General features: G+C 42.6%; 1 protein-coding gene across 1 annotated transcript in view; it reads right to left on the reverse strand.

Annotated features, from left to right (window-relative positions):
• Positions 1-12,626, reverse strand: part of LOC120056266 (kinesin-like protein KIF1A) — a 43,290-nt gene extending 30,664 nt beyond the window's left edge. Inside the window, exons 1-12 of the mRNA XM_039004516.1 lie at positions 12,521-12,626; positions 10,228-10,301; positions 9,909-10,091; positions 8,939-9,007; positions 8,129-8,307; positions 7,881-7,992; positions 7,190-7,267; positions 6,906-6,971; positions 6,780-6,797; positions 6,524-6,602; positions 5,895-5,973; positions 311-453 (exon numbers count right to left, since the gene is read on the reverse strand). Coding sequence (XP_038860444.1) covers positions 311-453; positions 5,895-5,973; positions 6,524-6,602; positions 6,780-6,797; positions 6,906-6,971; positions 7,190-7,267; positions 7,881-7,992; positions 8,129-8,307; positions 8,939-9,007; positions 9,909-10,091; positions 10,228-10,301; positions 12,521-12,626 — 1,186 coding nt within the window. The remainder of the gene's footprint in view (positions 1-310; positions 454-5,894; positions 5,974-6,523; positions 6,603-6,779; positions 6,798-6,905; positions 6,972-7,189; positions 7,268-7,880; positions 7,993-8,128; positions 8,308-8,938; positions 9,008-9,908; positions 10,092-10,227; positions 10,302-12,520) is intronic.
• Positions 12,627-13,543: the final 917 nt, after the last annotated feature.

Raw genomic sequence — 13,543 nt, forward strand, 5'->3', positions numbered from 1 at the left:
GATGGGTTTTGGGTTGGAGTCCTTCCATATAGCTCTGGGGTGTTATAGGATTTTAGTATGGTAGAGGTTTAGCTTTGTTTTCAGTTAGCTGCAAAGCGGGGGGTTGCTAGAATATACACACTTTTCAAACCAGCTATCACAGGATCGGGACATCGATACGCTGAGAGGAAAGAGGAGAGAGAAGAGTGTGTGAGACACTCACACACACATCTGTATGGCTCTCATCCTGTGTGTGTGTGTGTGTGTGTGTGTGTGTGTGTGTGTGTGTGTGTGTGTGTGTGTGTGTGTGTGTGTGTGTGTGTGTACTCACTGTCTATGATGTCTCCCAGACCCTGGGCGTAGAGGAGGTCCTTGAGTCGGCACACCTCCTCCTTCAGCTCACGCACCAGACGGTTGTTGGGGTCCTCGTTGATGACGGCGTTACAGCGGATCTGTTTGGCGCGGTCAGCATACCTGGGAAGGATCAAAACCATTAAAAGGCAAGTTCGCCCCAAAATGTGTCCACTGTTTATATGATGGGAGAAACATCGTCATTGATAGGGACAACATAGGTTGAAGGTATCATTATTTGCAGTTCCTGGATTACTTCCTGGTTTAGTCTCTCAATGCATAAAAATGAGGGTTCCTCAAGGGTTCTTTGGGAAGGGTGATGGTTCTATGTGGACACATAATGACTCAAAGAACACTTTGAGCTCTTCAATTGTTCTTTGCAGTTCACAAAAGGGTCCTTTGCTCTTTTAGTGATAGTTAAAATGTAGGGGAGGAGGCTCGGCCTGGTTTGCTCACAGCTCTTTTTGTGTAACCGTGAGTGAGAGTGTCATTCCAGTTTATCTAATGTGTTGTGTTATGCTATTTTATATAACGACGGCCAGTGACGGTGTCTTGTGAAAGACTCACATATGGCCTGGTGCCAGTTGAGAACAGTTGACTAAATCAATCAGTGGTTCTCAATTATCTCCTCAGGGACCCCCAGCTGTTCCAGCGATATCTCAACTTGTCTATTAACACTTACATCATTTTAAATATAATATGGCTGACCACATTGAGAAAGGTTCTTTACAACCATTCTCTATAAAGGTGTCTTCAGAAAGTACAGCATTCATACCCCTAGACTTATTCAACATTTTGTTGTTTTACAGCCTGAATTAACAATGGATCAAATAGAAGCACCTTTGGCAGTGACTACAGCTATGAGTCTTTCTGGGTAAGTCTCTAAGAGCTTCCCACACCGGAATTGTACAGCAATTGCCCATTATTATTTTCAAAATTCTTCAAGCTCTGTCAAATTGGTTGTTGATCATTGCTAGACAACCATTTTCAGGTCTTGCCATAGATTTTCAAACAGATGTAACTCGGCCACTCAGGAGCATTCACTGTCTTCTTGTTAAGCAACTCCAGCGTAGATTTGGCCTTGTGTTTTAGATTATTTGCTGAAAGGTGAATTAATCTCCCAATGTCTGGTGAAAAGCAGAATGAACCAGGTTTTCCTATAGGATTTTGCCTGTGCTTAGCTCCATTCTGTTTCTTTTTTATCCTGAAAAACTCCCAAGTCCCGTTACAAGCATACCCATAACATGATGCAGCCACCACTATGCTTGAAAATATGGAGCGTGGTATTCAGTAATGTGTTGTATTAGATTTGCCCCAAACATAACACTTTGTATTGAGGACAAAAAGTTAATAGCTTTGCCACATTTGTTTCAGTATTTCTTTACTGCCTTGTTGCAAACGGCATCCATGTTTTGGAATATTTTTATTCTGTACAGGCTTCCTTCTTTTCACTCTGTCAATTAGGTTAGTACTGTGGAGTAACGACAATGTTGTTGATCCATCCTCAATTTCTCCTATCACAGCCATTAAACCCTAACTGCTTTAAAGTCATCATTGGCCTCATGGTGAAATCACTGAGTGGTTTCCTTCCTCTCCTGCAACTGAGTTAGGAAGGACACCTGTATCTTTGTAGTGACAGGGTGTATTGATACACCATCCAAAGTGGAATTAATAACTTCACCATGCTCAAAGGAATATTCAATGTCTATGCTTCTTTGTGAGGCCTTGGAAAACCTACCTGGTCTTTATCTGTCCTCGTGCTCCTAGACCTTAGTGCTGCCTTTGATACCATCGATCACCACATTCTTTTGGAGAGATTGGAAACCCAAATTGGTCTACACGGACAAGTTCTGGCCTGGTTTAGATCTTATCTGTCGGAAAGATATCAGTTTGTCTCTGTGGATGGTTTGTCCTCTGACAAATCAACTGTAAATGTTGGTGTTCCTCAAGGCTCTGTTTTAGGACCACTATTGTTTTCACTATATATTTTACCTCTTGGTGAGGTAAATTTTACCTCACTGCTATGCGGATGACACACAGCTGTACATTTCGATGAAACATGGTGAAGCCCCAAAATTGCCCTGCCTGGAAGCCTGTGTTTCTGACATAAAGAAGTGGATGGCGGCAAATGTTCTACTTTTAAACTCGGACAAAACAGAGATGCTTGTTCTAGGTCCCAAGAAACAAAGAGATCTTCTGTTGAATCTGACAATTAATCAAGATGGTTGTACAGTCGTCTCAAATAAAACTGTGAAGGACCTCGGCGTTACTCTGGACCCTGATCTCTCTTTGGACAAACAAATCAAGACTTTCAAGGACAGCTTTTTTCCATCTACGTAACATTGCAAAAATCTGAAACTTTCTGTCCAAAAGATTATGCAGAAAAATGTATCCATGCTTTTGTCACTTCTAGGTTAGACTACTGCAATGCTCTACTTTCCGGCAACCCGGATAAAGCACTAAATAAACTTCAGTTAGTGCTAAACACGGCGGCTAGAATCTTGACCGGAACCAAATTTTTTTATCATATTACTCCAGTGCTAGCCTCTCTACACTGGCTTCCTGTTAGGGCAAGGGCTGATTTCAAGGTTGTACTGCTAACCTACAAAGCATTACATGGGCTTGCTCCTACCCATCTTTCTGATTTGGTCCTGCCGTACATACCTACACGTAGGCTACGGTCACAAGACGCAGGCCTCCTTACTGTCCCTAGAATTTCTAAGCAAACAGCTGGAGGCAGGGCTTTCTCCTATAGAGCTCAATTTTATGGAATGGTCTGCCTATCCATGTGAGAGAAGTAGACTCGGTCTCAACCTTTAAGTCTTTATTGAAGACTCATCTCTTCAGTAGGTCCTATGATTGAGTGTAGTCTGGCCCAGGAGTGTGAAGCTGAACGGAAAGGCACTGGAGCAACGAACCGCCCTTGCTGTCTCTGCCTGGCCGGTTCCCATCTCTCCACTGGGATTCTCTGCCTCTAACCCTATTACAGGGGCTGAGTCACTGGTTTACTGGTGCTCTTCCCTGCCGTCCCTAGGAGGGGTGCGTCACTTAAGTGGGTTGAGTCACTGACGTGAGATTCCTGTCCGGGTTGGCGCCCCACCTTGGGTTGTGCCGTAGCGGAAAACATTGTGGACTATACTCGGCCTTGTCTCAGGATGGTAAGTTGGTGGTTGAAGATATCACTCTAGTGGTCTGGGTGCTGTGCTTTGGCAAAATGGGTGGGGTTATATCCTGCCTGTTTGGCCCTGTCCGGGGGTATCGTCGGACGGGGCCACAGTGTCTCCCAACCCCTCCTGTCTCAGCCTCCAGTATTTATACTGCAGTAGTTTATGTGTCGGGGGGATAGGGTCAGTCTGTTATAGCTGGAGTATTTCTCCTGTCTTACAGTAAGTATGCTCTCTCTAATTCTCTCTCTTTCTTTCTTTCTTTCTTTCTCTCTCTTGGAGGACCTGAGCCCGAGAACCATGCCTCAGGACTACCTGGCCTGATGACTCTTTGCTGTCCCCAGTCCACCTGGCCGTGCTGCTGCTCCAGTTTCAACTGTTCTGCCTGCAGCTATGGAACCCTGACCTGTTCACTGGACGTGCTACCTGTCCCAGACCTGCTGTTTTCAACTCTCTAGAGACAGCAGGAGCGGTAGAGATACTCTCAATGATCGGCTATGAAAAGCCAACTGACATTTACTCCTGAGGTGCTGACCTGCTGCAACCTCGACAACCACTGTGATTATTATTATTTGACCCTGCTGGTCATCTATGAACATCTTGGCCATGTTCTGTTATAATCTCCACCCAGCACAGCCAGAAGAGGACTGGCCACCCCTCATAGCCTGGTTCCTCTCTAGGTTTCTTCCTAGGCTCTGGCCTTTCTAGGAAGTTTTTCCTAGCCGCCGTGCTTCTACACCTGCATTGGTTGCTGTTTGGGGTTTAAGGCTGGGTTTCTGTAGAACACTTTGTGACATCAGCTGATGTAAGAAGGGCTTTATAAATACATTTGATTGATTTATGGTTGAATCTGTTTGAAATTCACTGCTCGACTGAGGGAACTTAGAGATAATTGTGTGGGGTACAGAGATGAGGTAGTCATTCAAAAAACATGTTCAACACTATTATTGCACACAGAGTGAGTTTATGCAACTTATTATGTGACTTGTTAAGCCTGAACTTATTTAGGCTTGCCATAACAAAGGGGTTGAATACTTACTGACTCAAGACATTTCATTTTTTCATTTTTAATTAAAAATAATAATAAATGGTGCTATATAGAACCTTTCTTAACCCTTTAACTGGCACACCAAGAAAAACGTATATATCTTTTTCTGTAAAAGATGTGTATTAGCCTCAGAACAGGCCATAATTGAAGGACTTTTCTTTGCAAGAGTTAAACTTTAAGAGATAATGCATTGCAAACATCTCAGCCGCGCGGTTGAGTTGCCCATTTAGAGTAAACTAGTTTTGTATCGGAATTTGCATAGACTTTTTAAAACATCCAAAAATGATACATGTATTTACATTATGTATGCTTCATTTACTTATAATGGAAGATATCCCTAGTTAAATGAGGACTTATATCAATTATTAATAAAATAGTATACATTTGTGTGTCGAAATATGAATATTGCAATGCATGTCAATTAATGTGTTTACAGTTTATATGCTTAGAATACCAGTGAAATGACATGTATTGAATGATATTGTGAAACATATAGAAGATAACAGGCAGACATTGAATCAGGATATGAATTTTAAAGGATTTTTGTATTTGCACAGACAAAGAAAGTCCCATAACAATATTTCTCCATTGTCGATTATCACTAGCTTTGACTAAATAGCATTCCTTTAATGGGCAACTCAACCGCCTGGTAGAGCATAGATTTCAAGAGTTCCTAAATTAGTAACAACAACACATTTGTAATTGAATCATTCTTAAATTATGTTTTAGAGGTCAACAACATTTTGCAACGTTGTAATTGTCCATTTTATACACAATTAGTTAAAAATTAAGAATAATAATTGGTAAATGAGGTTAGGTTTTGCTCACGTTCACTTGCTGGTTTTCAACCATCTTTGAATGCATGTTTTAAAAAATATGGGAGTCCAATATCGATAACCGCATGATCAATTTACTAAATTACATTGGATGAGATGATAAAATATGCCAAACAAAATGCATATGCTTAATTTCATTTAAAATTGGTTGTCAAAATTAGCTCAACCGCCCAGTTAAGCTGCCTGTTAATGGTTCTTTATAGAACCTTAGGAAATTATTATTTTTAGCACCATACAGGTTCCATTTAGAACCTGATGAGTATGGTTCTTTATTGAACCTTCAAACAAGGGTTCTATAAAGCACCAAAAATAACCCCTGTCTTGTACTATTTAGAACCACTTTTGTGTGTAGTCATTACACTTGTGTACATTACTTTATAAGGAGGCAGGTGGTTGGAACTAAAACTGCTCCTCACAGTGGATGACAGTGATACCGAAGTACTGTAGGGTCACAGAATAACTATGGATTTGAAAGTTTTTTAACCTGAGCATTTGACCTCAGAGCTGGGTTGTTACCTGAGGGTGCTCAGGGTCTCGTCATAGTTGATGTCAGCAGGGCTGAGGGCTGCCACCATGGCGGTGCGAGAGTTACCTCCTAATGGACAGAAAGGGGCAAAGAGGTTGATTGGGGATGAGGGCGAGAGGAGGAAGGATTATTTAAAGGGCATCTGCAGAGGAATTCAACAAAAGAGTAAACAGTGATAAGGATGCTACATTTGGCGTAGTCGGCAGGATCGGGGCTAGTAGGTGGAAAGGGGGGCTGGGGCTGGTCAGGTAGGTGAGGGAGGACTCGAAGGTAGGTTGGTAGGTCTTGTGTGCTTTGGATGTCTTATGTTTATTGATGTTTCAGGGTTTTGTTTGCTACAGCCCCCTGCAAAAGAATGGGGGGGCAGCGTTGGTTCCTAGAAACAACCAAACAGGTATTTGAAAACCAGTGGGATTTGAGTTGTAAGCTGCTTGGTTGGATATGGGCATCTAATATGTTTATAGACGTGTGAATTGTTCACCCTGGAAATGATGGAAAAGTTGAATAAAAGCTTTGAATCATCATCTGCAGGGGAATTAAATAAAATAGCAAACAGTGATAAGGACGCTACATTTGGCGTAGTCGGCAGGTTCTGGGCTAGTAGGTGGAAAGTACGTACCCAGGTTCTCTCTAAGAAGCCAGGTCAGCACTGAGTCTCTATAGGGGATGTGGTTCTCCACCTTCTTCTTCTTCTTGTTCTGTTAACAGTTCATTTTAACAATTAGGACAAGGATACTGCCTCAATAAAAGTGCATTTACCTATTGGGAAATATAAGAAGAAACGCTCGTGAATCATCTACGTCCCAATCTCTTAATACCATTTCCCCAAATATTTTCTGAAAACAAAAATGGAAGAAGTCATTGAAACTGTGTACCTTATTTGGTGCTGAGTCCTAGAAAAATAAGAAATTGACAGAACTTAATTAATTGGCAGTCTTACCAAAATTGCTTCAATGACCAAACAGACGAAGAGTTGTGTACTGAAAAGTACAGACTCTCACCACTTCAGCTAAAGCAGAGATGACTTTCCCCAGTGTGGTCAGAGATTTATTGATATTTGCTCCTTCCTGAAAATGAACAGACGTGGCATACTTAATCAAACGAAAAGCCTTGCGTGCAACACAAAAAACGACACACTCCACAATCTTGAGAAAGAGCCTAGAGGCTTTGTAAAGTTCATAGACATGTCAACTTGAAATGTTAACTTGAAATGGAGGAATTCATACATTGATATCACTGGGGGGTCGGATTCAGCTCATAAAGTTGACCCAAAATACCCTCTCACCTTCAGCCTGGTTCCTTTGGCTCCTGTAGAGTCTGCTCTCTCACTCCCAGCCAGATCCACCAGGCTGATCTTGCTCACCTGCAACAAGAAACTCTCTGTTATCATTTGTTTTGGCATGAATCTGCTTTGATACTCTGTATCACAGTGGGAAATGCCCAGATTCCAAATGCACAGTGGTAGCCCCAAGAAACTCTCTTTGAGGACTTATCTGTAATGAGTACTGTTATCATTAACTATAACACAGTGAATGTCCAGATAGCATAGCAATAGACCTCAATCATAGAGTTATAAACCATGCATGGGTCAAAGTGTAACAAAACCCTAGTGTGAGGCATCTAGAAGGATCTTAATTTGAGACAGTTTGCTACAGCAGGAAAATAATCCTGCAGCAAGAGGAAATGTGAGTTATTATGTGGATTATAATTAATGGATATTTTTTGTAGAGGTTGATACATTTTTCTTCAGGGCGAATCAAGTCCGATTTTTTTGTGTGGAAATTACAAACGTTAGAAGCCCTTTTAAACCTTGAATGTACTACAAATTTGCATTTCCTGCAATGCAGGAAATTTCACAGCAACAAGAGTGTTCAAATTAAGATCCTACATCTGTAGGGGTTTATAACTCCATGGCCTCAACCTATTGCAGTAGCTTGAATATGAGGTTGAACCTGGTTATTAAGGCTGCACAGTACCTTCTCAGATGTATTTTCTGAATCCATGTCGTGTTTCTTCTGAGTGAAGATGATGTTGAAGACAGCATGAGAGCGGCTGCTGGTCTCGTTCATGTTGGTGGCTGCCACCGTCCTGAAGGAAGAAAGAATTGAACCTTATGACATCAATCCATCCCTCATCCATCCATTTATTCATCCATCCACCTATTCATCCATCTATCCAGTCCATCCACCGACCCACCCACCCATCCATCCAAAGCCCCATTTACCTGGCCTTGTTGCCAGACTCCATGAGGTCCTGGATGTCATTGTAGGAGGTAACGGCCAGCTTGGACAAGTCCTCCACGTAGGGCCCCATCAGGGGGTGCTCTCTCACACGCAGGTTCCCCTTGTTCTTCGGGTTCAGCAGGTCACGCACACGCTCACAGTAGATCTCCATGTAGCTCACCTGTGGAGGTTGTCAATACTCTATAGAAGTGCCAATCAAGAGAACTAAGTGCCTATCAAATGTCTATTGAGCAGCACCACCTTGGGGCAGAGAAGACACTCTTATCTGAACTCTTTTCATATACACAGCAAAAATTAATGGTGTGCATTTAACTCGGAAATGTACACTAAAATGACATTGGAGGCGGCTTATGGTAGAGAAATCAACCTAAAATTATCTGGCAACAGCTCTGTTGGACATTGCTGCATTCAGCATGCCAATTGAGACATCTGTGGCATTGTGTTGTGTGACAAAAACTGCACTTTAGAGAGTGGCCTTTTATTTTCCCCAGCACAAGGTGCACCTGTGTAACGATCATGCTGTTTAATCAGCTTCTTGATATGCAAACACCTGTCAGGTGGATGGATTATCTTGGCAAAGGAGAAATGCTCACTAACAGGGATGTAAACAAATTTGTGCATACAGTATGGGATCTTTTCTGGTATCTTTGATTTGAGCTCATGAAAAATGGGACAAACACTTTTTTCGTTCAGTATGTATCACCCAGGAGGTAAAAGCCCTAACCCACTGAAAAGCAGTAGGCCTGTCCTGTATAGAAGCTCATTCTCAAACCACTAGAGGGAGCACTCACCTCCACGGAGTAGGACAAGCTGTTTTCCTTATTGCTGTCACTTATCTTGGTGAAGAGGTCCTCACACAGCTGACAGACATAGAACATGGAGAAGCATTGTTAGACTCGGATATCAACCAGGGTTGGGGTCAATTCCATTTCAATTCCATCCAATTAAGGAAATACATTGAAATTCCAATTCCAATTATCTTCAATGCTTTTCAGTTAGGAAAATGTGGAATTGGAATTTGTTTTAGTTTCAGAATTGACTGGAATTTAAATGGAATTTACCCCAACCCTGATATGAACACAGCACATGTATTATCAATAAAAGGCTTTGATGTTTCTGGCATAAAACTAAATGGGTTTCCAAAGATCCAGTATCTGACACGATGAAGTAACTTGACATTATATGATGTTTAACTACATTTTGTCGTTCATTCATTCATTCATCTATCCATCCATCCATCCACCCTTCTACCCATCCATCCTTCACCATTCCACCCACCCATCCATCCATCAACCCACCCTTCCATCCATCCACCCTTCTACCCATTAACCCATCACCCACCCACCCACCCATCCATCCATCCATCCATCCATCAACCCACCCTTCCATCAACCCACCCATCCATCATTCCATCCATCCACCTTTCCACCCATCCATCCATCCATCAACCCACCCTTCCATCAACCCACCCATCCATCATTCCATCCATCCACCTTTCCACCCACCCATCCATCCATCCATCCACCCTTCCACCCATTAACCCATCACCCACCCATCCATCCATCAACCCACCCTTCCATCAACCCACCCATCCATCATTCCATCCATCCACCTTTCCACCCATCCATCCATCCATCAACCTACCCTTCCATCAACCCACCCATCCATCATTCCATCCATCCACCTTTCCACCCATCCATCCATCAACCCACCCTTCCATCCATCCACCTTTCCACCCATCCATCCAGCCATCCAGATTACCAGAGGGATGATGCCTTCCTGGTCCTTCAAGTCCGGCTTGCCCATCATGGTGTAGGACTTCCCAGATCCGGTCTGGCCATAGGCAAAGATACAGACATTGTATCCCTCAAAGGCATGGAGCAGCATCTCCTCCCCAATGTCCTTGTACACCTGCTTCTGGGAATGATAGTTGATGTCCTCCGGCTGCAGAGAGAAATACAGAGTTTGAGTATGAATACACCGTTAGTTAGCTATTACGGAGTGAATGTAGAGCTCATGGCTTGCATGGTCTTGAAACGCATGATATTCAAGTCTTTCAGGTGTATGTGGTGAAACTCACTGTTGTGTGTGACCAGTAAGAGTAGTCGAAGTTATAGCTCTTGTTCTCCTTCGGCTGTTTGGGGTTTATGATTGCTAAAAGCACAGACAGGAAGTAAACAAAGGTTAGAGAAGTGCCCAGACCAAACCCATAAACTAGCAGAAAGTAAGCTATGGTGAAACACTGTGTAGTCCTCGGCTATGGCAGACCAAATGTAAATAACAACTAGAAAGAGTCTTTGGCTGGCTACATAGATATCATTAGTGGAAAATGCATTGTCATCATTTTAGGGATAATTGTAGACCTGGTGGAATCTGAAATTAGGCCAGGCGTTTGGGGAAAGCTGAGCAAGTGCCTCTCTGTGAAGGCTTGAATGGCCAAGGCACAAAAGTTGAGCATGCCCCTGGTAGCAGCTACTGTCTGTGGTCCATATACACTGAGTGTACAAATCATTCGGAACACCTTCCTAATATTGAGTTGCACCCCCTTTGACCTCAGAACAGCCTCAATTAGTCGGGGCGTGGACTCTACAAGGTGTAGCAAGCGTTCCACAGGGATGCTGGCCCATGTTGACTCCAATGCTTCCCACAGTTCTGTCAAGTTGGCTTGATGTCCTTTGCATGGTGGACCATTCTTGATACACATGGGAAACTGTTGAACAGGGAAAAATCCAGCTGCTTTGCAGTTCTTGACACACTCAAACCGGTGCGCCTGACACCTACTACCGTACCCTGTTCAAAGGTACTTAAATCTTTTGTCTTGCCCATTCACCCTCTGAATGGCACACATACACAATCCATGTCTCAAGGCTTAAAAATCCATCTTTAACCTGTCTCCTCCACTTAATCTACACTGATTGAAGAGGATGTAACAGGTGACATCAATAAGGGATCATAGTGTTTTTGTACACTCAGTGTAGGAACTGCAGTGATGCAGTGAGTGATGATGTTCCTCTGATTAATACAGCAGCATCATCAGTGGTGACTGACCTATGATGATGTCACTTATGCACTTCAATAGACTGGGTTTGTGGGTTATATATTGTATATCAGGTATTCATAGGGATATGTAATCAGCCAAATTGAAAGTCTTTGTTGTGTGTAACAGAATAATGTGGTTCAGTCCTCCTGAGACAGTTGCATCCAAGAGAGAGGGTAGGACAACTTGGCTAAATAAAAATATTCTAAAGTGGCTTCCTTTCCTATTTTCTAGTTCCTCATCCTTGTTCGCTTGTATTGACTGGAAAGGTGAAATTGAAGAGGATGGTTGATATTGCTATTGGCCATCCTCCCTATTACTTTCACGAATCCAGTACTTTCACACCAGTCAGGAAGAGGAAAGGAAACCATTTTTGAGTATTCCGAATCTGGGCCATGCTAAAGACTGTGGGAATGAGGTCATCATCAGACCGTTGACAGGCACAAAGAAGCAGAATATGACACACACACACACACACACACACATCATCTGACTTAGCGTCTCAGCTGAGACAGAAACAACGAGGCCTTTTGGACCCTCTGGGTCATGTGATGAGGGATGAGAAGCTCTAGAGGTCACCCCCACAAACACATACACACAGAGACAGGCTCTCAGTTCCCATTGGAGCCTATGTCTCATGTGTTGCACGCCTCACTACCCACCATCCTGTTGCTTTCAAGCATGTGTTCCGAGCACCAAGCAGAAAATGGCAGACGCGCAATGTTTCAGTGATTCTCTACAGTAGAGATGATCGGAATCCACCATGAAGGGTCTATGTTGTGAAGTGATGAATTTATTATAATAAGCTTGAGATGGTGTTAGATCGAATGTATAGCACCTCCAAAACCATTTAAAATGCCATATGAGGCTGTCTCCTAAAAGCCCAATCTAAAGCAGACCATATTAGTAAATATTTAATCAAATCAATTCATTATTGATGAGGACATCTTTGCCTGGAGTTATCAGACTGGAAAATGCTGTATATCCCAATGGAATGCCTTTCAAGGATTCATCAATACATATTCCAGAGATATTACTAGTATAGAACATTACCTACATAGACTCTAACATTTCCCCTAACAGTACTTAGGCAGGGCGGACCCCCAATCACCCAACCCCCAACTAAAATATTTTTAAATAGAAATGTTTTGTTTTGGTTGTGGTAGCCCAACCCTGGATAGGCCTTCTGATTCGGGGGCCAATTAACATCCAGCCCAGGTTAATCAAGAAGTAACCTACACCGAAAGAGCAAAGCTGAAGTCCTCAGGTCCATGTGTTTTCTTACACCAATAACATATAGTAGACATTTCTTATAATACAAATATGCAATACTCACTTGTGGTGTTCCCTGACATCTGGATGATGCACTTGCTGTCCTTCCCGATCTCTCGAGAGTTGAAGGGACGGACCCGGACGGCCACCTTCACTGAAGCCCCCGCCATGATGCCTGTCAGTGGGGGGGATGCGCCCGCGACTATAGAGGGGTTCAGTCAGGAGGGGCTTGTCACCGGGTAGATGCCTAACACCTGTGGAGAGGGAAGCCATAGTGAGATGGTGATTTGAATGAAGATCTAATTTGAACGAATTTGTAATGCCATCATCTAAGAAATGTTTTTTTAAATAAATATCTGAAAAGACTGCGCACGCACAAAATCATTGAGATGCATAAACTTGTCATACGTATACGCATGTTTCCCGTTATAAATCAGACATGTCGTGAAACTGTGAACGAGCATTATACACTCTTAGCAAAAAGGTGCTAAGTAGAACCATACAGGGTTCTTCGGTTTGTCCCCATAGGGGAACACTTTTTGGTGCTGGGTAGAACCCTTTGCAGAGGGTTCTATGTAGGGTTTTTCAAGAAACCCCATGCATAAAATATGGTTCTGCCTAGAGCCGTCTATGAAGGGTTCTACCAAGAACCATTTGATCATCTAAAGGTTCTTCCTAAACCATCTATGAAGGGTTCTAACGAGAGCCCATCAGCCTTATTATGACAATACATAATATTTACTGTATCAGAAGACCTTTCTTTAAGGGCCAAGTTATATCCTAACACAGTGGTGTTAAGAATCTCCTGGTTTACAAGTCACATAATGTTGGCTTGTAAAGTGATGTGTAATTCTTACTGCAATCCAGCCATAGTTAGGATATCCAACAAGTGGAATTTTTAATCACCCACAACCTGCATTCTGAATGACTGCCAAGGTAGGGAAGATTGAATATTGAGACTACCTCAAACATCTAAACTGTCTCAACCATCTCAGTAACGGGTGTCATAAATCCAATTACTAACAGAGTGGATTAGTTTAGAAAACTGTATGTTATTTATATGTGTGTAACATAAAATGTATCAACC

This window comes from Salvelinus namaycush, chromosome 11 (genome assembly GCF_016432855.1).
Source record: "Salvelinus namaycush isolate Seneca chromosome 11, SaNama_1.0, whole genome shotgun sequence".
Classification (NCBI taxonomy): domain Eukaryota; kingdom Metazoa; phylum Chordata; class Actinopteri; order Salmoniformes; family Salmonidae; genus Salvelinus; species Salvelinus namaycush.